This window comes from Candoia aspera, chromosome 4, assembly GCF_035149785.1.
Source record: "Candoia aspera isolate rCanAsp1 chromosome 4, rCanAsp1.hap2, whole genome shotgun sequence".
In the NCBI taxonomy this organism is placed as follows: domain Eukaryota; kingdom Metazoa; phylum Chordata; class Lepidosauria; order Squamata; family Boidae; genus Candoia; species Candoia aspera.
Genome location: NC_086156.1, coordinates 14,858,643 through 14,883,868, shown reverse-complemented (window position 1 = coordinate 14,883,868; position 25,226 = coordinate 14,858,643). Strand labels below are relative to the sequence as shown.

Sequence of the window (25,226 nt, the reverse complement as noted above, 5' to 3'; positions counted from 1 at the left end):
ATTTATTTATTCATTCATTCAGTTTGTACAGCTGCACATCTCACATTTGTGGCTCATCCATCTTAACGGCCATTATCTTGGGTACTTAACTTTTTTAGCCAATACTAGTTTCAATAGCTACAAATACCAACACAAATAGTGAAAGTCCTTTTCCATCTATGAAAAGGGAACTTTTTTTCCCTTTTATTTAGGAATAACTTGCTCTTTAGTACAGATCATAACAGATCACTTATGCAGTAGAACCAACAAAGCAAATATATTGGATTTTATTATTTAGAAGAGCTCAAATAGCATGACTGACATGTGTATTCTGAAACCTAGAAAGTTGCTTTCTAATCACACCTAGGTCTTTTTAACTTAATATTTTCAACACTGACCAGCCTGCAGTTCTCCAAAGTTTAGGGCATGGATTTACTAATTTCTCTTTTCCTGATGCTTTCAGCACTGCAAGAGCAGAGCATCATGTATCAGAAGCCCCAGGAAATTGAATTTCCTAGACATCTCAATCCTTAGAATGAGTAACAGGTACTATGAAAACTTACATTTCCCAGAATTCCTAGAACTTATCCTGCTGATGTTTCAGGATTTAAACCAATAAGAAGGGATTAATGCAGCTGGCTTTTATTTTTATATTACAGAGAAGTCTGGGAAAAACTTTTGCTTGATATGGACACTCTTGAATTCCTGATAAGTTAATATAAAATTTAGAAATGTGACAGCCTAATGTGTGATCCACTACAAAGCAACTCCATGTATTTAACATCTGCTTGATCCAGATACAAAAAAGTTACCTTGCACACTTATTGGGGAAACATTTGTGCCTAATTTGTGGAACAGTAGCCTAAATAGAATTGTTTTATTATACAAAAAGCATTATCTGAATCATTTTGCTAAATTAAGAACTGTGGGGAGTCTTCACCACATGGGGATCATTATTTTAATAAAAAGAACATTTTTGTGCCTATACAAGTTTCTCTTTTCCAAACCGCAGCATTCTTACACACCATTCTGGATTAATTTTAATGCTCTGAGAGCAATAATAAAAAAAAGCAAGCTCATTTAGTATGACAAACAACAAATTTCCAACAGAGAATCGAGTACAAAAGACAGAATAATCCCACTGTCTATAGGCATAAAAGCAAGGGCCATGCAACGCCTTATAATTTGCATTTCCTGTCAACCATGATTTGAAAATATTGGTTCAGATATTAATATGGAAAGCCAATTCAGAAACAATGCTAAAAGGAAATGTCCATGGGAAACATAATAGAAGGGTTTTTTGTGTGTTCCATTTCTGCCCACACATGTGTGACAGCAGGTTGTCAGATTATTTTCTAATATTCATTTTTAAAAATACCACAGCCAGTTTAAAATGAAATGAAAAAAAGTAAAATACGCACCAGTTCTCTAGGATGGAATGCTTCTTCTTGACGGAAAATGAGCAGACCAACTGACCCACCCATCTTAGTGCTCCTCAGAAGAGAAACAACTTCTTCTTGGGTTTTTCCTGTTAAATCCACTCCATTTACCTAAAAGAAAGATGGGGGGGTGTCTTAAATTAACCATAGCAAGGAAAGATTGTTATGATAGATCAGCTAGTACTGGGGTTTAACTTTCAACAGAGCAAGGACCCTTTACTATTGGTTAACACTGAAATCCTGAACATGCTTTCTTGGGACTAAGTCCACTTCAAGATGCTTTTATTTAAGTAAAAAAAATGGATAGGGCTACACCTCAAATCAGTTACTCAGATACTTAAGCTCCATAGCTGACTCAGCAAACTGTAGATGTCATTATTACTTTGGTTATGACTGCTCAGCATTCAACTACATGGAGAAAATGCTAATTAAAAAGGTAATTGTTTTTGCTTTCTTCTGATCTTTCTGATCTTTCTAGCACAATCTCCTTGAGCTGATTTTTCTTTACGTAGGTTGGTTATTAGCTGTTTACCCATTACTGTGACAAATAAATCACTAAAAGTTGCTAGACATATATACAATCCTTGAGGACACAGAAGTTATGACTAGATTCCTGAATTATGCTAAAGAATAATATGATCTGTTTGGTTTTGGCTTAACATGAGCAGAACCAGCCAATGCTAGTATACTGAAAAACCATGGTTAGTTAAATTATGATTAAGCATGAATGTGTAAGCCTCAGTCTATAGCCTACAAGTAGGGTTACCAGATATCTGAACAGGCAAAGGAGAACTTGGACAATTGGAAAGGAGGACAAAAGGGGTGAAAAGGAGGACACACTAACTGTTTAACTTTCTTGGCAACTGTGACAAAAATTACAGAAAAAAACTACAAAAAAAAAGTGGTTAGGCCTACACATATATGAAATTACTTTTTCCAGCATAAGAAAGGCTGCTTTTTCAACTGCAATATTTTTCCAACAAATCTTTATATTCAAGAACATATCCCAGCAATAAAGTAGAATCTACAATAACAAGCTTTTCAAATTTCACCATAGAAATGTGATGAGTCATATAATCTACAGACTACAGTGACCATAGATTTGAAGGGGCTAGATTGAAGCTGATTGCTGGAATCAGGAAAAAGAATAAATAACATAAATCTAAGCTATCAAGTCTGTCAATGGACGAGAGAAAGAAACAGACAGTTTACAAGGTCACCATACATGAAAGTTTGAATGACTACCGTTGTGAAAACAGTTCAAAAACAAAACAAAACAAAACCCCCAAGATACTCAAAAAGCCAGACAGTATTTGATTTGAAGGCTATGCCTGCTGGATGGAGGACATGAGGCCAAAAGGAGGACATGTCGTCCTTTTGCTGGACATCTGGTAACCCTACCCACAGGCCTTGTTCATGCTACATCGAACCATGGTATGTTTGCTATCATTGAAAATTCACTAATTGGCTAAATCCAGACAACATACTGTACTAATCTAAAACCAAGTAAGTCATATCAAGGTTTAGTAAGTATGAGCTCAGCTCCAGAGGAAAGGCAATGCATTGAGTCAACTGTGACAGTTACTGCCATATATAACCCACCTTATAGAAACTAGGGTAACAGTGCTAACATACCATTGTGCTTCTGTCTTAGAACAGGGAATGCCATTAGAATAGATAATGTATTCACATATTTCAATAACAATCAGAATATTAACCTATTTCTTCCTACTTCCCTTCCTTCTCACTGTTGGCCCTGTGAGTCTGTTCATTTCTCAGCTGTGATTGTGATTTTCACATTCCAATATGCTGGTCCATATCCATTTCCTTTATTCTAACTGCATCAAAACAGCCCCAAAGAAAAGCATGCAAGAAGACTGAACAAAGAGTAATTCATGAAATAAAAAGGAATGCTGACCATACTTTAAACCAACAGTTGCAAAATTCATTAAATTCAAACCTTTGAATAAATTCAAACTTGTATAATGTATGTACACAACCTTAGAAAAAAAAGAAACCCTTTCTCTTTTATAACAATATCATATCATAACATCTGAATAATTATTCAGTATTAGATAGTCCCCCATACAACTTTGCTAAATCAACCAAGAACTGTCTGACTTTCTGTCTTTTGACAGGCTATGATTATTACCTGTATTCACTTTTTAAAAATTCTAACCCTTACGTTCCTGACCACATGTACATGTTTTATATCCAAAATTTGTTCCTAAAATTCACCATCATTCACTATTTGTCCTTTTTTATGCTAATGTATGTTTTTGCTTCCAATGAACTCTAAAGGTCAAATCATTCCAACTCTCCAGGATATCTGTCCAAAACCTTAGAGCCTTAGAGATTTTTATCCAGGCTGAAGGACATTCAATTCAATTTGTGTCATTATAAAGATGGATTATACAGGTATTATACAATACTAAGACCAGGCAAATTCCTGCTGCTCTATGCTACTAAGAATGATTTTTTCCAAAACTGTTGCAATGAAACAGTTTCCTTTTTTAAAAAAATTATTCAATATCTCCCAGCTTTTGTTATACCTTATACAAGAAATAATTTGTTACAGGAATTAAAGTGAAATACAAAGCCTTATGTCTTATCCCAAATAAATTGTCACACTGCACTATTCCTTATGTCGTTGTATTAAAAATACAGTAACATCTTACCAAAAAAAAGGTTGCTATATCCAATTATTTTCTATGAATCAAGCCTGTGCATCCATCCCAAAATACATTTTAAAAAATCTCTCCTTTCTAAATGAGACAGCTGCTCTTTGTAAAGCAAGCTAAGTTATTCCTGTTTATTAAAGTTGTTATTCTGAAAATATGAAAATATGAAAATCAGAAGACAATGCTCTAGAAACCTGGCACAGGAGATCAGGAAAAAAAAATAATTGAATTGCTATATAACTCATACAAAAGAAAGATGCTTGCCAAAAGGACTTATACAATTCCCAATAGCATTGTGACATTTCATCACCTCAATGAGTCGGTCTCCAGCCTTTAATCTTCCATCTTGAATAGCTGCGCCTCTTGGAAGGATATTTTTCACATAAATTGGAGCTGAGCCACCAATAGGAACATCTCTTGAAGTGATGCTAAATCCTAGGCCTTCCGTACCTATAGAAATGATTTAAAAGTATTGTAAGCTTATTTTGTGCCTCTGCATTATCAGAAACTTTGGATTTACATCAAGCCACCCAAGCATCCGTATTTTCTCTCTCTGCCCCATCATATTTAATAAAAACATAGTCTTTGATAAGTGTTTTCATAGTCATGGTGTGCCTATAGCTCTGGTAGCCATATCAGATGGTTTCATCAACAGACTCAATATGTTTTAGTTTTCCTTAATAAATAAATGAACAAGTATAATGTTTCTCGTTTGTTTAATTGGGCTCTCTTAATCTAGTTTTAGGACTTGGGTGGAGAACAGATCACATTTTAGATCATATTTATGCCAAAATATTGAAAATTCAAAAGGGTTCACAAACTTCTAAGCACCACTGTATGAAGCCATTTCAGTAATATTTCATGGTCCTTGATGTCAAAGGCTGCTAAGAAATCCACGAGAATCAACACAGCCACAATCTCCCAGTAAAGATAATTAACCAGGGTAACAAAAGCTGTTTCAATTCTGTTTCAAAACCTAAAACCAGATGGAAATGGATTTAAATTATCAGCTCTGTATAATCACTAACCCAATGAGGACAGTGGGACTTACTCTGTGCAGAATTTTATAAACTGCAATTTTAGCCCCATGCTTGGAAATAGAGGTGGCATCATCATATACCAGATAATAAGTTGTGTAAAATCTTGAAGTAGCTATAACTTAGTCAAGCTGTTATATATAAATACATGAAGATTGTCCTGGTTTTGCATTCCAGTTCGAGTATCCCAGCCAGGTTCCTCCAAAGTCCCAGAAAGAAAGGCCGCACAGAGCCACAAAGGGGTAATGAGTTTAGATGGCTATGCCCATGCTCTTCTTTTGCCTGGGGGAACATAGGCTCAGCTATCTGTCGGCATCTGTTCTTCCTTGGTCTGTGCAAGCTGCAAGGCGGAGTGACTTCTGAAAGACCTCTGAAGCCTGTGCTCCCCAGCTTTGCCTATGCAAGTCCACAGATCATGAACTTTGTCCCAATGTAAGTGTTTGAAAATAGAAGTCTAGTTTTAGCTAACACACCTGATTTAATTTTTTAAAAACAAGTTTTAAAATATGGCTTGAAGCCCGCTCAGTGTCTCAAAAGAATATAACCTTGCAGCTTCACACGCAGAAAGCATACAGAAGACACCAATAGCTGTTTAATCAGAGCATGAGCCAAGGCTGTACTATATGGTATTTCCAAGTGTGGTGTGTATGTGCGTGTGTGCGTGTGTGTGCTCATGCCTAGTGTTTAACTGCTCTGCTGTCCACATGCCAAGTGGACATTTTGAAAAATAGAATGTTCACTTAAAAGGTTCCTTTTCTCTTCACTTGAATAACTGCTTGAGTTTATGCAGAAAGAAACTTTGTACAGCATTCAGTCATTAAGAGACTATTATCTTCTTGAGTCTCCATGTGGAGCAAACTGGAATCCCTCCAAAGTTTTTGCCTTCTTTTGACTTAAGTGCTTGTGAACAATAAAAAGTGACAACTTTTCTACAATGAATGTTCTTTGCAGCTTTGGGTTTAATTAATTTTATTCTTACATTGTGTGCCGAGACCTCCCAGAGGTCTCACCTACATCATGAATTGATTGCTTAATATCTTCCAATTCTCGCATTTTTTCCTCTTGGTATCTAAATCAAACATCATGGTTTGCGATAGACAGAAAATGTCTTGGATCAAAATCATGGAATTTTAATTAGGTTCCCTACTTTGAAGGTTTGATTAATAAATATACATATACAGAGGCATTCCCAAAGTGAAAACTTTCAAAGCATATCTCAATGGGGTAAGTCTGAAAAAAATTGAGTATGTTAAGGGCTTGAAAGAACTTGTAATATAGATCGCAATGGTTATAACATCTAAAACCGAACTGAAGTATTCCAAAGTTTAAACCATTTGTTCTTTAGCAATAGATAATTGTCAGAGAAATCACCTGCCTTTGGGTAGAGTGAAATTCAAGTGATTAGTTTTTATTCTAATTCTATTTATTTATAGTATTTATTTGCTTTTTAAAAGTATTTTCAAGATGGCTTGGATGCAAAACCCACTCACATTAGATTACAACAATAATGTAGTACCCTGCACTATTAAAAAAAAACATTATTGTTGGAATAAGACAAAATATGGGAGAACACACAGAGAATAACTAAATCTAAGAACATCCATGTTTAACATTCATACGTAACATCCATGCTTGAGCAAAAGTAATCTGTGTGAACATACTCAGTGCAACCCACAATGATCTATTCATTTGCAAACCTGACTAATGAAAGAAGTTATGCCAGCATGAGTAGGAGGCCATTACATTACAGAGGAGCACTATTGTGTCAAAGATAGACACAGAATGGCCGGGAGCCATGAGAAATGAGACTCAGCGATCAACAGCCAAATTGTTAATTTTGATGGATTACAGTATTGTGGAAGACGAGTACCTAAAGATAACACTGCTGAACCCAGAAGTAAAAAAAGGAAAATTTGGGCTAATTGAAAATTGTGGTCAGTATCCAACATACTGCTTTGCTGTAAGAAGGAAGAAAAGAGGGATAATTAGTTCGCCTCTTCATTCTGTTTTCTCTTCAGTTAAGTACTTTACCTCCTAACATCTTTCCATCAGCTTACATTTCAACAAGTAGAGTGTGCAACTGGCCAGCCCCTCTTTTTATACTTGCACATTACAGACTCCGCTATGAACTATGGTGCAAATAAAGACAAATGAGCCAAATATATACATAAGCAGAAATTGGACATGGTATACAGAGTTGGATTGGAGGAAGATGTGCTTGATGCCGGAAGACCTCTGCTCAAGTATCAGTGGAGGCTTGCCCACCCTGGCTCTGTGGTATAATAATTCAAGGGCAATAATAGTCTTATGGGCCTCCCCTCCAGGGGCAAATTATGTTTAGTCAAGTACCGTGGGAGTAGAAACACTATGTGGAGGAAGAGTGTGAATGAATAAAGATTGGTAAGATTAAATGCAGCCACGTCTTGTTTAGCGACTAACTCAGTTAGCAACCATTCACAAATATGACAGTAATAAAAAAAATTCATATTCTGACCAATGTGCACATTTACGACCAAATTTCATGTGCCTGACAACAAAGGCCTTCAGTGTGAAACTGATGAATGAGGCCTGGTTAGTTTCAGGCAGCAGCACAGCAAGTCAGAGGGTTCTAATCAATTAATTAAGGCCACAGAGCTGAGCTTGTTAACTTGAGCTTAGCACTTAGAAAAGCAGCTCAGGAAGAGATAGCTTGTTTAAGCAATCTCTCCGACCTGCAAGGAAGGGAAAAGGAGGGAAAAAAACGGGTCAGGCACAGGACACTGTATGAGAGAACTTTATCTGAATAAGATGGTAGCAACCAGTGATCCTTGCAGCCTCTCTCTCTCTCATTCACTTAGCAACCATTTCGCTTAATGATAAAGTTTCTGGACTGGATTGTGGTCGCTAAAGGAGAAGAGGGTGGAATTGTTCCATTTGTTATCACCACATTGACTTTCTGTGTTTATCTTATCCTATGCTAATTTATACTAACCTGATTATCCAGCTTTCCTGGAACAGAAAGGTAATAGGACATGTTCCTAATAATCCCATTTAGGACACAGATACCTCCCTATTTACCCCACTAGGAAAGCAATGTGATCAATTGTGGATATTTTGGGGGCACTGTGCTGGAACTGAGAAGTGTACTAAACACAATCTCACAACTTTAAATCAATAAATCTGAATTTCTGTTATTGAAACATATTCTGTTGCCTTCTGTTGATGGTGTACCACTGGGGACAGAAATCCCAAATTGTTTTAAGGCTAGCCAGTCCAAAAAGATTGATCAAACTTTTTTTTTTAAAAAAAAGCACTTAAAACTTAAGATAATCTAATACAAAATCTGACATAAAATTAATACAATAATATCAGACACCAGAACAAAGCACAGTAATGAAACCAATTCACAGAAAATTTGAGTAAATAGCTATGGCTTTATTTAAAAGCTCAGGATAATGGGAAAATTCAGATTGAAATGCAGTAAGTTTGAGTTCTTCTGAATATTGTTGAAGGTTCAACTTCTTCAGACTAAAACACCGAAATATATTCTTTGTGCTCTAATTTTTCAGTGTTCAATATGTAGGGTCATACTTTCATTATGATAGAGCCACTGTATTAGAAAACATACATTTCTTACCTATATAAAGAACCCATAAGAATGCATAATGAAGATTAATTCCTTAAATATATGCAAATAAAAGTATTCATTTATAGGTATCCTTCAGATAAACTAATATGCCCTCTGCCCTGATTAACTCAGTGTCTGGAAATAAAATATGACATCCATATGCTACCAGTTCTAGATTGCAATATGTTCACATTTTCACTAAGAACCAAGGTTGCCCCTATGCAAATAGGCTTGCTTTGGGGGTTTGTTTGGGATATATACTTAAGTAGGAGTAAGGAATTGTGGCTTTCAAGATGTTTCTGGATTACAGTTGGCTATTTGAGTTGTTGGAATCTAGCAACATCTGGTGGGCTTTGATTTTAACTATTACTGTCCTAGAGCATGATGAAATACTGAGACAATAACTAATTATTAGGAATATAGCTAAATGATGGGATCTGGATTTTAAATATCTCATGGTGGCCACAGCATCTCTATTAAGCAGTACTAGGCTCAGGTTTCCAGGTGAGAAATAGCAAGATGTCTCCAAATGAGCAGAGACAATGACCACATCTAAGACTGAAGGACTGACAAGTAGACCAGTCCCATGGAACCTCTCTGGATAAGGTGAGGATAGGAGATCGCCCACCTGTGCTCTGGATGGCTGCTCCTCACGAGGAGACTGCAGGACAGCAGTTTCCTGTGGGTTTGAGCACCAAGAGATGAAGGAAACCATCATGCGTTCAGCTGTGATGGAGCCTTTTAAAGGACAACGAGTTAGCTAACTCACTTTCCAACCACTTTCTGAAATTACCTGTTCACCTACCTTAAAAGGTATTAGAAATCTTCAAAATGACAAGTTTGAAAAGCCAACTGGTGAGTTTACCTTTGTTCCTGAATAATAAAAAAATTAGCTATAAGCTTAAGAACTTAAAGAATTAGAAATAAATGGCAAAAAGCTAAATAAGAATCTGCCTCAAGAAAGTTATAAACCAATTAAGGGACCAGACAAACTTGGAATAATGGAATACGAGGACTTTTGCTATAAGATTTTGGAAATAATTACATAAATAAAGAACACCTTCATGAGAACCAATTTGTTTAGTTTATCCTAAGTCAAACAGAACTCACTGGAAAAGACCCTGATGCTAGGAAAGACTGAAGGCAAAAGGAGAAGGGGATGGCAGAGGATGAGATGGTCAGATGGCATCACCAATGCAATGAACATGAATTTGAGCAAACTCCAAGAGACAGTGGAGGACAGGAAGGCCTGGCGTGCTATGGTCCACAGGGTCACAGAGAGTCAGACACGACTTAATGGCTGAACAACAACAATAAAGTCAAAATGAAATTTGAGACTTTATGATTTCAGAAATTGAATACTAGAGGGGACTAAAGATTCCAAGCAGAAAGGGAAAAGGGAAAAAAGGGTGTAAAGCCTGCCTCTTGTCTTTGGTCAGCATTAGAACTTGCAAAATGACAGAAAATGCTATGACATTTGAAAGATTTTTAAAGAATGGGGTCAAAAAATAGCAACTTCCTTCTCAGCAGTGATGCATGCTTCTATGAATAGATTATGTCCATAATATATCAAAGAAGAAATTACTAAATTGAAAGACAGTATCTTGGAAGATCTACAAGATAAAGAGATGAAAAAATTTTGCCTGATACAGAAATATCAGAACATAAATAATTTGCAGAAATTTTGTTGTTGTTGTTGTTTATTCATTCAGTCGCTTCCGACTCTTCGTGACTTCATGGACCAGCCCACGCCAGAGCTTCCTGTCGGTCGTCAACACCCCCAGCTCCCCCAGGGACGAGTCCGTCACCTCTAGAATATCATCCATCCACCTTGCCCTCGGTCGGCCCCTCTTCCTTTTGCCCTCCACTCTCCCTAGCATCAGCATCTTCTCCAGGGTGTCCTGTCTTCTCATTGTGTGGCCAAAGTATTTCAGTTTTGCCTTTAATATCATTCCCTCAAGTGAGCAGTCTGGCTTTATTTCCTGGAGGATGGACTGGTTTGATCTTCTGGCAGTCCAAGGCACTCTCAGAATTTTCCTCCAACACCACAGTTCAAAAGCATCGATCTTCCTTCTCTCAGCCTTCCTTATGGTCCAGCTCTCGCAGCCATATCTTACTACAGGGAACACCATTGCTTTAATTATGCGGACCTTTGTTGTCAGTGTGATGTCTCTGGTCTTAACTATTTTATCGAGATTTGTCATTGCTCTTCTCCCAAGGATTAAGCGTCTTCTGATTTCCTGACTGCAGTCAGCATCTGCAGTAATCTTCGCACCTAGAAATACAAAGTCTTTCACTGCTTCTACATTTTCTCCCTCTATTTGCCAGTTATCGATCAAGCTGGTTGCCATAATCTTGGTTTTTTTGAGGTTTAGCTGCAAGCCAGCTTTTGCACTTTCTTCTTTCACCTTCATCATAAGGCTCCTCAGTTCCTCTTTGCTTTCAGCCATCAAAGTGGTATCATCTGCATATCTGAGATTGTTAATGTTTCTTCCAGCAATTTTAACTCCAGCCTTGGATTCCTCAAGCCCAGCATGTTGCATGATGTGTTCTGCGTACAAGTTGAATAGGTAGGGTGAGAGTATACAACCCTGCCGTACTCCTTTCCCAATCTTAAACCAGTCCGTTGTTCCGTGGTCTGTTCTTACTGTTGCTACTTGGTCGTTATACAGATTCTTCAGGAGGCAGACAAGATAACTTGGTATCCCCATACCGCTTGACCTGAATAAGCACTTTTACTGGATTTACAAAAGATGTTGGTTAAAACTTTGAAGAAATCTTTGAGATGGGAAAAAGAAAAACTGAATATCAAATCCTGTGACAGCATCTGAATGAATTAAAGATTAAGATCGATAAAAGCAAAATGAAAAAGTACAAAGTTGGTTTGTTTGATCAAGGTTAAAATAAGACATGTTTGTATAAATCTGGGGTCCCTTTACAGACTAGGACTGAAATGTTAATGATGTATGGATTTGCAATTGGGTAAGGGATGGGTTACAGGAAGAAGAGATACTTGTATGTAACATTATGGGGGTGATGAATTATTGAGTTTGTACTTGTGATGAAGATCAGAAGCTACTTCTTTGTTTCTTTTTCTTTTCTTTTTTCCTGTATACCTTTTACTCTTTTTTCTTTACTTTTTTCTCTGAGTTTAGTCTGCATTCTCTTTTATTATTATTATTATTATTATTATTATTATTATTAAAACTTTCAATATTTTTTTTTAAAAAAGCAGTACCAGGAGCAGAAATGGGCAACGTATTTGTTATTAGGATCAGTTTTCACACTGAACACCTGTCTTACAATCCAATTTGCTTAAAATAATAATGCAGGTAGTCCTCATTTAGCGCTTGCCTTATTTAGTGACTGTCCGAAATTACAATGGTGATGAAAAAGTAACTTTGTGACCAATCCTCACATTTACTGCCTTTACAGGTCTGTAAAGCAAAGGAAAGCTGAAGTAAGGCATACATAGTTGCAGTTTCACAATTGTGGTCACTAAATGAGGACTACCCATCATCATCATCATCTTCATCATCATGTAATTTAATCAGTGTAACAACAGCAATTGAAATCATTACCTTCTATTCTTTTTCTTGAAGAAAACTATTCTGGAATACCGCTTAAGCAAAATAACCCAGTGAGCTAGCACATTAGAAGTTTTTCTCAAATTCCAACAGGACCCACAGGCAGCACAAATAAATCTGGGGATTGTTTGTGTGTATAAGGGAAGATTAGCCACAATGACACAAGCTTCTAACTGTCAGCTTATAGTGTCTGGGTATGCAACATATTCTTGCTCAAGAGCTGCAGTTGCCTTTGAGTGACAGTCTTGGGACTGCCTTCCACAAAGTAGTGGATTGAGCCAGGATATTAAAACTAAATTCTATTTTATTTCATTGACACATCATGGAAATTAAATATTTATTTAATTTCCATGATTATGTCATGGAAATATCAGTGCTCTTCAGTCATGTATTTAATAATTTCCTCTTTCTGTCACATTTAAAATTACAATTTGGAACAACTTTTAGAGGTCCCTACAGTCTGTATTCCAAGGTTTCGAAGGCTCAGATTGTGTTTTCTGTTATAATGGGGACCCTGCAGAAAAATTAAGGATCCAATTTCTCAAATTAAGGATCCAATTTTTCTATTCTCATCCACAAGCTTGCAGTTTTTCAACTGTGAAATAAAAGCTCTATAATGCATGAGACACAACAAAAAGGAAAGAAAAACTATAGGAATGTCAGACAAAAATAGAGCAATGAAGATAAGCTGATTACAGGCCTACTTGTATCCTTGCTGTTTTTCCCAATAAGGTACAGTCCCACACTGATTTTAGTGAATTGTTCATCAAACATAAATGACATTGTTTACTGAGTTTCATTAGAAGTCCATTATATGCAAACCATTATTCAGGGAAGTTTTGCAATATCACATGGATCAAGTTAAAGTTTTGCTTAATTACACCCTTTGCAAAACTACTAAGATGCTGTGCTTTTCAAATCCTTTTATACTGGAGACCCACATTCTGGAATTGCATGGGATTGCAGGCAATCACAATAATTATGTCTGGAAATGACCAGTTAGAACCTTGAACTGGTCAACTGAAAATGAAAGTTCTGCAGCTGCATGAGCAATCAAAATAATTACACCAAGTATTTGCTGAAATTGTTGACAGAGTATGGGCCATTCTGTACAATGTCTATCAAAGGACATGTCCTCTAGGTATGCAATCAGACGTGGCCCTTTAACTGGAAAGATGGAGTATTTTGACCATGCTTAAATACTACAGCATTATGGCTACTTATTTTCACCACTAATCCCAGCACTGCAGTTTTTAAAGCTGTCATGTGCTTTATGGGAAGAGGGTAAGAGTAATAAAGATAATCCCTTATGGGACTGAGATGTGAAACTAATTCTTCTTTCTAGAATTCTAGTTTTCTTGTATACTAAGTTTTAAATATGCAAACAGCAGGCAGGCAGATGATTAGCAAGGGACACAGTACAAATCTGCTGAAATGGGCGGCTATAATCAATTTAATGAATAAAATAAATAGTAATAAATAATATATAAATATATTTCCAAACTTCTAGCAATTTTGAAGAATCAAATGTGGCCAAACGCACACTTTCTGCTCCCATATGCATTGTCCTCCATGCTACTTCACCTTCCCCAGCAGTGCTTGCTCTCTTCCATACTGTCTTTTATGTTACAATCAATGGTTACAATGCCAATCAGAATGACTGATGCAAAACCATTTTAAGATCAGTCTCAATCCACTTCGTAAGTGATGTTTTAGATCTCTATGGTCAACACTGTAGTATATTGAGAAGGCGTTGCACTCATAGAAGTGTCTGCAAGAAATTTAACCTCAGTTTATATGAGCTACAAAGATTGGCAGAACTGCAAAATCCCAGTCATATTAGAACATCACCAATAACTGCTAAAATCTGTATGCTAGACGTTCAAGCCCCGACCTTTAACAAAAGATAAATAGATATCAATTTTCATTTAGAAAAAGCCAACAAACATTCTCCATTGACAGAAGCATATTACTGACCTTCTCTTCTGACTTTATTAAATAACTAATTCCTATGAAAGATCAGGTTATCTGAAAATGCCAAAACGGCAATAAATATTAAGAAATTATAACGGAAGCAAGTACAATTACTGTAGGAGTATCCCATTTTGTCATTTTAGACAATACAACTCATACAGCTTGCAAAAGAACAGTTTTAATGAGGATGGTTCTTCTCTTAGTCGCCTCCATTTATACCTTAGCAGGGGCAATCTGTACATTCTAAATCATTATTCCAAATGGAGTAGCTAAATATGGAACAAATTATATGATGATGACAATTCTGTGTGTGTGTGTGCATGTGTGGATGGGTGGATGAATGGTTGGATGGATATAACATTACACACACACACACACGGAAATTTTAATCTAATGATGGTAACTGGCAAAATAACTGCTGCCTGCCGGCTGGAAGGAAAAAAGCATGTTTGTTAGGCTTCCTTAAAGCCTGCCTTATTATAATATCCTTCATTAAAAACAATCAAAGACAATCAACATCCCCCTTCTGCTCGTATTTGTAATAAAGTACTTGGGGGTGTACTTAAGCACTCTGCTTCATTTGTTGTATCACATGCACATTTTTCTACCTAATCAAATGAGAACTATGGCACGAGGCATATTTCTATCCATGGTGAACTTTAACTCTGTTGGAGGGGGACCAGTTGCTATAAAGAGTGAAAGTATTTGTTTGCATCACATTCTGATTACTATATTGTATAATATACAACACTGCAACTATGTCCTAAATCAGGCCTGTGCAACGTAGAAAGGAAACGGGCACATTAATAAATTAAAAATCCCTGTGGGCCACTAAGGAATACCTGGCACGCCAACCAACTGTTTAGTAGCTAGCAAGTAGCAGCAGCTGGACGCATTGGAGGCAGTCAGCAGCACATCTTTCAGGGCAGCAGTGGTGCATATATTGACTTTTTTAAAAATGCCAGCGGGCCGCATAAAGTTGCTTGATGGGCTGCACACAGTCCACAGGTCATATGTTGCACAGGCCTGTTTTAAATAGCTGCAATGGCCCAGAATCATTGGGAGTCTGGCAGTGTATAAATTGAAGGAATGAATGAACTGAATGAATGGGTGAATTAACAGTTCCTTCAGACGTAGTACCAGATACAGAATTTGAAGGGACTCCCATTATAGGAATCTTCAGCAGAGCTAAATGCAATATATAAATTGACATTACAGCTCTTGAATTTAAAGTATGAACTTCAATGAGGCTACGTGTAGATGATTCTGTATTAGACTGTTGCCAATTAAAGTTTAGTAAAATTAAATTGACTGAAATCAGAATTGACCATGAATGATATTTTCAGGCTCTTACAAGAAAACTTTGGTGAAAATGTAATAAATAAAAGAAAGAAATATAAGAAATATAACTGAATGGAAGTAAAAAGTTACAAAGGCAAGTACTGAGCATCTCTCAAGATGATGTTCAGTTGCAAACACTTGCCACCCATCTAACTTCAGAAAACAGGCACCAGAAAAAAGATCCTCAGTTGGAATCATAATGCATAATAGACATATATGTTAACATATCAAATCATATATGGATTCCAGATCATGAAAGACGCTTAAATATATGCACAATGTCCCTGCTATCACTGCATAATGTCCCTGCAGTGTTTTAATTGACTTTCTCCTTATCCATTCCATTACAGTTGAAAAACTGGTAAATCTCTGCAGTGACTGAATTTATAATTGTAACCACAGGGTCTTTCATTCAGTTAGGAATACTGTGTCCCCACCAACAAGCATATCTTCTTAAATTGATGGCCTTGATATGACACATCAATAGCAGAAAAAAAGTATCAACTCAACCTTATGTCATTCAAGTTTGTTGAGCTTAACATTAAGTAAATAGAAAAAAGCAATCTGCTTGCTCACACGCAGTTCATAGAAAACAGAGCACAATAAAAGAAAGAAAATAACGTAGTTCATAATTATCACATAATAAGAGCCCTCTTGACATGATCCAAGCAAAGATGTCTTGTTAATGTAAGAATGGCACTTGAACTTGGCTGAAATGTTCCAGACTTTCAATACAGTATAGCTAGTAAGAAATCATGATTAATATGCCAAGGCAAAAACCATTCCAAACAGTTGACTACCTAAGACAGAGGAAGTTGCAATCTCTTCTCATATCCTCCTAACTTAAACTCAGTGCCTATTTCTCCTGCCCTTCCCAAGTTGAAAGGAACTCTTGCTTTGAGATTCTCTTGCTTAGGGCTAGAGAGCAGCAGTTGGTTATTGACATTTTCAACTTTCCTATATTGGGAGATTCTAGCACCTAACATTATCTCCATCAATATATACCTGTATCTGTCCCATAAATGTAAATACAGAAACAATAAACTTACCTTTCCTTAACTGTATATTAAGACGCTTCCCTATCCTTTTGGTATTATAGCCAGAGTTCAAAGCGGTATGAACTTTCTGTGGTGTTGATGCCAGACTCAATGGTGGTTTTCCTGAATTCACATTATGAGGTAGTTGTGAGTAAGAGTCCAACTGATCCGCTTGATTGCTCACTCGGGGTATTCTCTGCAAAGTGTGAAGTCCAGAGTGGTTGATACTCTTACTGTCATGATACTGGGAATCAGGGCTAAAGCGACTGGAATAGTAAGCATTCTTCTCACTTTGTGATAGCTGTTCATACTGTTCTTTTTTTGCAGCAGGAACCACATGGAACCAAATAATGGGTGTACGCATGGCTTGACGGAACATATGCTGTGCTCTAGGTTTTAAAATGAATGGAAAATTAACAAATTAAGACTGGCAGACTAGAAGATATTACAAGCATAATTACTGATGTTAATTAGGCATTATGAAATGACAGACATATTGTTCTAACTGAACTGTAAACTGAAAAGGATATTTTCTTGGAATGATGTGTTTAAAAATGCCTTTGTTTCTTGACTATATTCTTCTTAGGGCAAAATGTTTTTTTTTAAGTTTTCCTGTTTCTACTAGTAAAATAACTGTATTATAATTCTTGAGGTCCTGATTTTAATGTTTAAAATATCATAAAACTGCAATTTTGCCAATTCTTCTCATTCTTCTCATATTTAATACAAAATACTGTTAATCAACAAACATATGGAATTACCCTACATGATTTCCCTCTAGCATGTTTCAAAATAATGTATTAAATTGTATAGCTAGTATTTTCAGTTTACTTACAATCAAAATCTATATAAGATGATTTTCTATTATATAAAAGCTTCTTTTTGAATCAGTTCTATTTAGTGACCTGATTTTGATGCAATGCTGACCAGAATTTATTATTTGAATAAGCCTGGTACATCGAGTTCAGATTAAATGTTTTGTTTTTCCTTCGAGAATATTGTGGTTCTGATCTAATGGGAAAATAGTATGTAGAACAGTGACCCCAAGATCCACTCAAGAGCATTGACTTTAAGTCTGTATGTTTACTTACTGTTGTTATACAATAGCACAATCCTTGTTATGCAACACATTTCACTAGTTTGCACAACAATCCACAAGACAGCCCTCATAAGTGATTTTGGATGCAAGCCAGACTTCTCCATTTTATAAAACATATGCCCTATATTTGGAAAAATTCTAGAACACAGAAAAGCTGTTGGGGTGGAGGTAGCTTTTATGTCTGCCTAGTATAAGAAAGATAATTATTTAGATTGCTTTTCAAAATAATATAATCCCACAAAAACAACTCTAGCATTGTTTGTTCTTCTAAAAGTATGTATGAATTATTAAATGCTCAGGTGATATAACCTACGCATTTTTTCTTCCCTTTACATTTATTTTCATTAAAATATTCATGCAAACTGTAACTTATTTCACCAGGGTAAAGGAGAAAATGTTTGCTCCTGTCAAGTCCCAATGCTCTTCTATGCAAATATCTATAATCTTACTGATTATGGCACTTGTATGCACAAGTATATTTTGAATACAAAATTGCATATTTTCTTTAACAAGTAAACATAATGATTTCTATAACCAACACAATGCTTTCCTTCTCCTACAAACAAGTAGATTCACTGAAGATAACAACCATCATGGGGGAAAGACCGGAGTGAAATGGTCCAGTGAAAACGAAGCCAGTAATGTCCAGTGAAAGTGAAAGCTAAGCTCAACATATATATCGAGCTTAGTAGACAAAGGAATTAAAAATCACTGTAATTATCTCCAAACACCTTCCCTTTTACAGCAATTATTTAGGTGATAAGTTGTTTAAAATTGTCATGCCTTTTATAAATTGCTTCTACCTTGAGGTTCAAGGTCAGGAAAAGCACACACACACACACAAATATATATAATGCACTTACTGCTCAAATCTTCTATTTCGAAGGTCCCCATCATTAATTCTGACAATACAGTCATTTTCATGAAAGAGGTTCTCCTGTTCCGCCTTACCACCTTTCTCCAGTCTCTTTACTAATAGTCCTAAAGTTCTGGAACATAATTTAAACTATTATTACACAGGTACTGCTTCCAAGGTGCATTTACATTTTACCAAAAAGCATAAAATCCATCCTAATTTTGAAATGCTTCCATTGTCCCTTAAAATCAGCAGTCTCAGATCAAAGTTCAAAGTTCAAAGTGATTACCATAAATTAACTGTACAGTAGACATTTTACATTATGAGTGCAAGAAAGTTTGTCAGCACAAAGCCCACTGAAATGATTTGGAGCATGTGTGAAAGAATGCATAGGCACTATGTACGATCACTAATCATTTCTATGGCTTCTATGCATTAAATTATGGGCTACAAAGTATTTTTCATTTCATGAAAATACAAAGTATTTTTCATATCAGAAGAGATGCCTAGATTACTGAGAAATTCTGAAGAATGGAGGATGTACCAGCTATCCTATTTTCAGCAAGGGGAAAAGGGAGAACTCAGAAACTATAAACCAATCAGTTTGACTACAATACTGGAAAGTTTATAGAGCAGATCATAAAGCAATCAATCTGTAAACACCCTGAAAACTTTTTTTTTAACTTAGACAATTTTTTCTCAATTATAAGAATGTTTTGAATATGATATATCCTAAATTCCTAAATTCAGCAAAGAGTCCAATAAATGACTCCATGACAGTGAGCTAATCAGTATGGACCAGATCTAAGTTTGGTTTTAAAATCATGAGGTGGCAATTAAGTGTCGTACAGTTTGATCCAAGGCCAGGGAAGAAAATGTTTAGCAAATTATAAAACTGTATGGGGCAGCTAATACTGTAGAAGACTTGGAATGTTAGGATAGCAAACTAAGAAAAAAATTATTACATTTAATAGAATAAGCACAGATAAAGACAATAAAAAAACAAAACTCAGAAGTATAGGCAAAGGATGGAGAATACCTGGCTTGTCAACAGTAGTTAGGAAAAGAAACTTAACTGGAAAAAAAGTCAGCAGCATGATGTGGTTATTCTAAAAAGAGAAATGCACTGCTAAGTTGCACAAACTGCACTGAACCTTCCAATTATAGAAAGTAAGCATTCTACTATATTCTACAGTGGTCAGATCCATTTTGACTACTGTGCCCGATTCTGGAGAACTCATCACACTTTAAGAAGGATTCAGAGAAAGTGAAATGATGTCAAGGTGGCAATGAACAGGAGAGTGAAAATTATGAGGACAGACCTTTCTTGAGATATGCTTAGGCTTGAAAAAAAGGTGACCAAAATGTTTGTATGTATGTGTGCATGTGTGGTGATGGGATATGACAGTACTTTTCAAGTACCTGATGGTATTAAAGAGTGCAAGAGGTGGAATTATGATCTAAGTTACCGGAAGGCAGATTCTGGTTGGATGTTAGGAGATACTACATTGTGTCATGTTTTTTGTGGTTTCTATGTTTATCAGTTATTTTATTTAATGTTTTTAATCCTGTCAGCTGCCCAAAGTTAAAATCTGTGAGTTGGGTGGCCATACAAGTTGCCTAAATAAATAAATAAATAAAAATGAAAGTGGTTTGACAACAGTTACTTTTTTAACATTACTGACTTTAATTCTTAATTAAATTACTGAGAGAGATGGAGAGTATCCATTCATTTGATGTGTTCAAGCAAAGGGCAAACACCCAAAAGATACAGATGCTTTAATTAACAGAGCCACTGAGCGGAGAGTCAGATTTAAGTGATCCCTTCCAATTCTATGATTTATATTTCAGATACATTTCTTTTTTTTAAACAAACAAACAAACAAATGCAGAAAGATGGGGAAATGTTTTTGCCAGAGAAATCAGATCTCCTGAACCTAACATCTTCCAGATGTGTTGTGCCTACAACTCCCAAACTCCCCAGCAATTTTAGGAGTTGCACTGAAGCAAGTATCCAGGATAGCAGGATAGAAAAACGTGTCTATGACCCTGCCAAGAAAAATTACACAGTATATTAACTCTTCCTACTCTTAAATTAGATTTCTGTACCCTCCAAGCTCCATTATTTAATAATTTTAGAGACTTTACACCACATTTACCAAATACAGATTTATTCATTTAAAAATATTAGATTGGAGTCAGACAAAATTAAATGCTCTTAGTTCCTATTAAAATTAAACTTCTAAGGAATGTTTAATTTCACACTGGTTTCAATATGGCCAAATTGTAGCAAACATGCAATGCAGTCCTATGCTAATATACTCAGGGGGAAAAAAATTCTAACATGGTTGCTGAATTAACCCACTTTTTAGGGTTTGCATGGTGCCCTGAATCATGAACAAATCAAAAGACAAAGCCACTAAGCAAAAGTTAAAAGCAGCAAAGCAGCATGTTGTTCAAATTGAGTTTCTAGGTATTTAACTGGCTGGTTAATTATGTTATATAAACATAGCAAATAAGTTCAAAGAATTTTACTCTTGGTGCATATAGGCCAGGGGCCAGGTATTGTTTAATTAGTACTTATTAGAATATAAATTCGGGAGAGTTTTACAAGTAAGTTGCATCAATGACCCCAACTGCAAGAAGAGAAAGAACACAGGATGTAAGGCAGAAAGAATCTGAATTGATTTAAAGTTTTGTTGCTCTTTTTAAAAAATTACCCTTCTCCGCATGAAAAACTAACTTTATTTCGGGGGGGGGGGGTTATTTTAAAATAAATTAGTATACCTAATTAATTTTTAAGGTGAACTGTGTCATTATAGCTACATTACTTCAATTATGCTCAGTTTTAGTCAGAGAGACAACTGTTTCAGCACATGCATGGTAAAGAGGGCTAACTACATTTTAATATATGTAGGATAATCTTCCTTATAGACTGAGGCATTAACACTGTCTGTTTTTGTTAGGATACATTACTTTCTTCATACAACTGGGTGGCAGTTGGGGTCATTCTTCTTTTCAAAGCAAAGATGCATATTAATGCAAGCAATTTGAGACATCAATAATACATTAGCTGATTATTTCCAGGTTTATCACTGATTACAGTTTAAATATAGAAGATGAATGTTAGCATATGCGACAGAGTTTATTTTATTTATACAATTAAACTAATAAAGCTAGCGAAAATGCATTGATGAGAAAATTAATCTCTGAACTTTTCGGAAGCACATGAATAATACGCATAACCATAAACTTAAGAGTATTTTAAAACTGTTGTGTTTCATTGACATACTTGCAAGTTAACTTCCTTCCTGTCAAATTTTCAAGGTGTTAAAGTCATCTCCAGAAAGTTATGACAAATCTACAAGAAAATCTATTTGACTACTTAGAATCCAGGCATTTGTTGGGGTGGAGGGCACAGGGCAAATGTTAATACATGCACTGTGACATCACTGTGTAAACCATGGGATTTATGTACTTGCATCCAATGTCAGGATGCTAGTATAAAGGGCTGGGGTTTCCACTGTGACATTGCGATTCTTGGTTTTTCATTTTTTCATTGCTGTGGTTTATACTGTACTCTTATGACGTAAAGGTTTTCAGTAAATACATACACACGCCTCTTTTTCTGTAGAGAAAATCTATTTTTGCAGGTTTTCATCTTCCTCCAGAAAGGCTGTGAAATGTGTATACTGGTCCCATGCATTAAAGCAGAGAATAATATGTTTAAATAAAAAACAGCTCCACCAAAGACAAAGTTGAAAACATTTGAAACCAGCCTAACTTCAGCCACAAGGATCAAGAGCTAAGATGATAACTGAACTATATTCAACTGAACTTTCCTTTATTAAGTTAACTTCCGCACACATTAAGTTAACTTCCAAATATTGTTTAATGACAGCAGATTCTTTTATTATATACTGTAATCAAACGACAGGAATGATAAAGACTACAACTTGCTTAAGGGCTTGTGTTGATAACATGCTTTTTAGTACCTACATGAAACTGCCTGATGAAATTATTCAATAGCATGAACTGAGGTATGATCAGTATACAGATGATACTCAGTTATACAGTGATCTCTGCCTCAGGTCACCCAAGTGATTCCATGGAGGTCCTGCCCAGGATCTGGAGGCTGTAGGGGTCTGAATGGGGAAGAACAGGGTTCTACACAACTGTAGCAAGAGTGAGTGGCTTTGAGTTTTAGGGCCCCCAGGTCCAGTGATGTTCCATCGTTAGTTCTGGATGGGGTTACACTACCCCAGACAGAACCAGGGTGTAATTTGTTTCCATAGCAATATGTTTGAGTGCTAGTAGATAAGATTCCTGTGAAAAGGGCTTCCTGAAAGCTACAAGTCAAATCCCTTGGCTTTCCTTCACTTATTACAATATATATTGAACCTCCCCAATCATTATAAATTATTCCAATATAGGCTGATATAAAATGCTGTAATATATAATTTGTATATTTTATTAAATATCATGCTGAGTTTTATAAATGAAACGAATTGGACTCAAAGCACCAAGGAAAGTGAAGAAAGAAAATGCATTAGTACTATAATGATGTTAACTTGGCAGTCTTGAGAACATCGAGATAGAGACTATAGCGAATTCACTGACCATCCCTTCCTAACCGTCCCAGGATACAATTAGGCTATTAGGGATCCCTAAATGGTGAATGGTGGGTCCCCTCAGATGTGAGAGACGTGAGAGGGCGCCCAGGTTTGGATGGGTAATGTGAGAACACTCACCTTCTTGAGTGAGAGGCAAGAGGTGAGGAGTAGTGGTTGGGTAGCCCCCCTGCTGACTAGTGAGAGAAGCCGAGGGGGGCCACAGTGTGTGAGTGTGGGCGGTGGTTGGGGTCTACTAGTGCCGAGAGCATGAGCTGGTGCACTGGGGGGGGGGCACCATCGCCCAGTGATTGAGTTGAAGTGTGGTTGTATGAATGAATGGAGGGGTCCCTACCCTTAACCAGTGATCTTAGGAGTCTAGGAGTGAGGGCTAATGGACCTCGAGATCCCGGGGGTTGTAGGGCGGGGCAGGTGATTGAGGTGGTGATGGGTACGGGATGATATGACAGGAGCCAGAGGGTGGGTCATCATAGAGGAAGATGCCCCCGGTGCTTGTTACCTGTGGCATGTTCCGGCCCTCTCTGCTCAAACCCGGGTCCTGGACAGCAGACTTGTGGTTGTCCTGACTTTCAGCTGCTGCTCTGTAATGCCAGGTCAATAAACAACAAGGCCCCCCTCATATGCGACTTGATCTCAGAAGAGGGGGCATACCTGGTGTGTATTACTGAAACCTGGCTGGGCATGGAAGGAGGTGTTGCTCTTTCAGAGATATGCCCGGCTGGGTTTCGAGTCTGACATCAGCCAAGACCTCAGGGCAGGGGAGGAGGGATGGCTGTCAGAGGTTCTGTTCCACAAGTGGCTAGGTTTGAGACCCTGTTCTTCAAGCTGGGTTCCTGAGAACAGTTGTGAGAGTTGCTACTGTACCAGCCTCCCTGCTGCATAGCAACCTCCCTGCCTGAGCTGCTGGAGGCCATCTCAGGCTCGGCAGTGGAGTTCCCCAGGCTTATGGTGTTGGGGGACTTCAATCTGCTTTCCCTGGGATGGGCCTCGGAAGCAGCCCGGGAGTTCATGGCTACCATGGCAGCCATGGGCCTGTTCCAGATTATTCAGGACCCGACTAAAGACAGTGGCCTCACCCTGGACCTGGTTTTCCTGTCGGAGCAGTGGCAAGATGATCTGAGGGGAGAATTACATCTTTCCCCTTTGTCATGGTCAGATCATGCCCTGGTGACCTTGAGATTCTCTCGTGCCGCCCCCCTCCACAGGGAGGCAGGACCCATTAGATTGGTCCACCCCCAGCGACTGATGGACCCGGCTGGGTTTCAGAGGGAGCTGGGGGTTATACCCGAGTCTCTCCTGCACAGTCCAGCGGAGGCCCTGGCTGCTGCCTGGAATAGGGAGGTGGCTGGAGCCACGGACAGGATCGCACCTGCGTGGCCTCTCTTGCCCACCAAAACTCGGCACTCCCCTTGGTTTACAGAGGAGCTGAGAGTTTTGAAGAGGGTTATGAGACACCTAGAGCGATGCTGGAGGAAGACAAAAATCGAACCTGACTGAACACAAGCTAGAGCCGCGATTAAGGCCTACCTTGTGGCGGTAAGAGTGGCGAAGTGCCAGTACTTCTCCGCTCTTACTGAGTCTGCGGAATGCCGCCCGGTGGCCCTGTTTAAGATTACCCGATCCCTTTTAGGGAAAGGGGAGTCAGAAATCCATCTACAGGGCCGTGCGGAGGAATTTTGGGGGCACCTGCAGGATAAAATAACTCAGATACGGACCAAGTTGGACTCCAAGCTTGAGCAGAGTCGGAGGAGATACACAGGTTACTTACCAGGTTATCTGGGATCAGTTTGATCCTGTTGAACCCGAGGAAGTGGACAGGATCCTTTGGACTGTAAATGCTACCACATGCCAATTTGACCCATGCCCCTCCTGGCTGGTGAAAGCAGCGCAAGAGGTGACATGTGGCTGGGTCAAGGCGATGGTAGACACATCCTTGAGAGAGAGGGTGTTCCAGCAGC

The 25,226-nt window shown here is 37.5% G+C and overlaps 1 protein-coding gene across 8 annotated transcripts in view; it reads right to left on the bottom strand.

The window, feature by feature from the left end:
• The window catches only part of PARD3 (par-3 family cell polarity regulator), a 581,236-nt gene that overhangs the window by 227,559 nt on the left and 328,451 nt on the right, over positions 1-25,226 (bottom strand). For all 8 annotated transcript variants that reach the window (XM_063303447.1, XM_063303448.1, XM_063303444.1 and 5 more), the window contains 4 exons: positions 18,645-18,770; positions 16,695-17,071; positions 4,410-4,549; positions 1,401-1,529 (listed from right to left, as the gene is read on the bottom strand). In XM_063303447.1, coding sequence (XP_063159517.1) covers positions 1,401-1,529; positions 4,410-4,549; positions 16,695-17,071; positions 18,645-18,770 — 772 coding nt within the window. The remainder of the gene's footprint in view (positions 1-1,400; positions 1,530-4,409; positions 4,550-16,694; positions 17,072-18,644; positions 18,771-25,226) is intronic.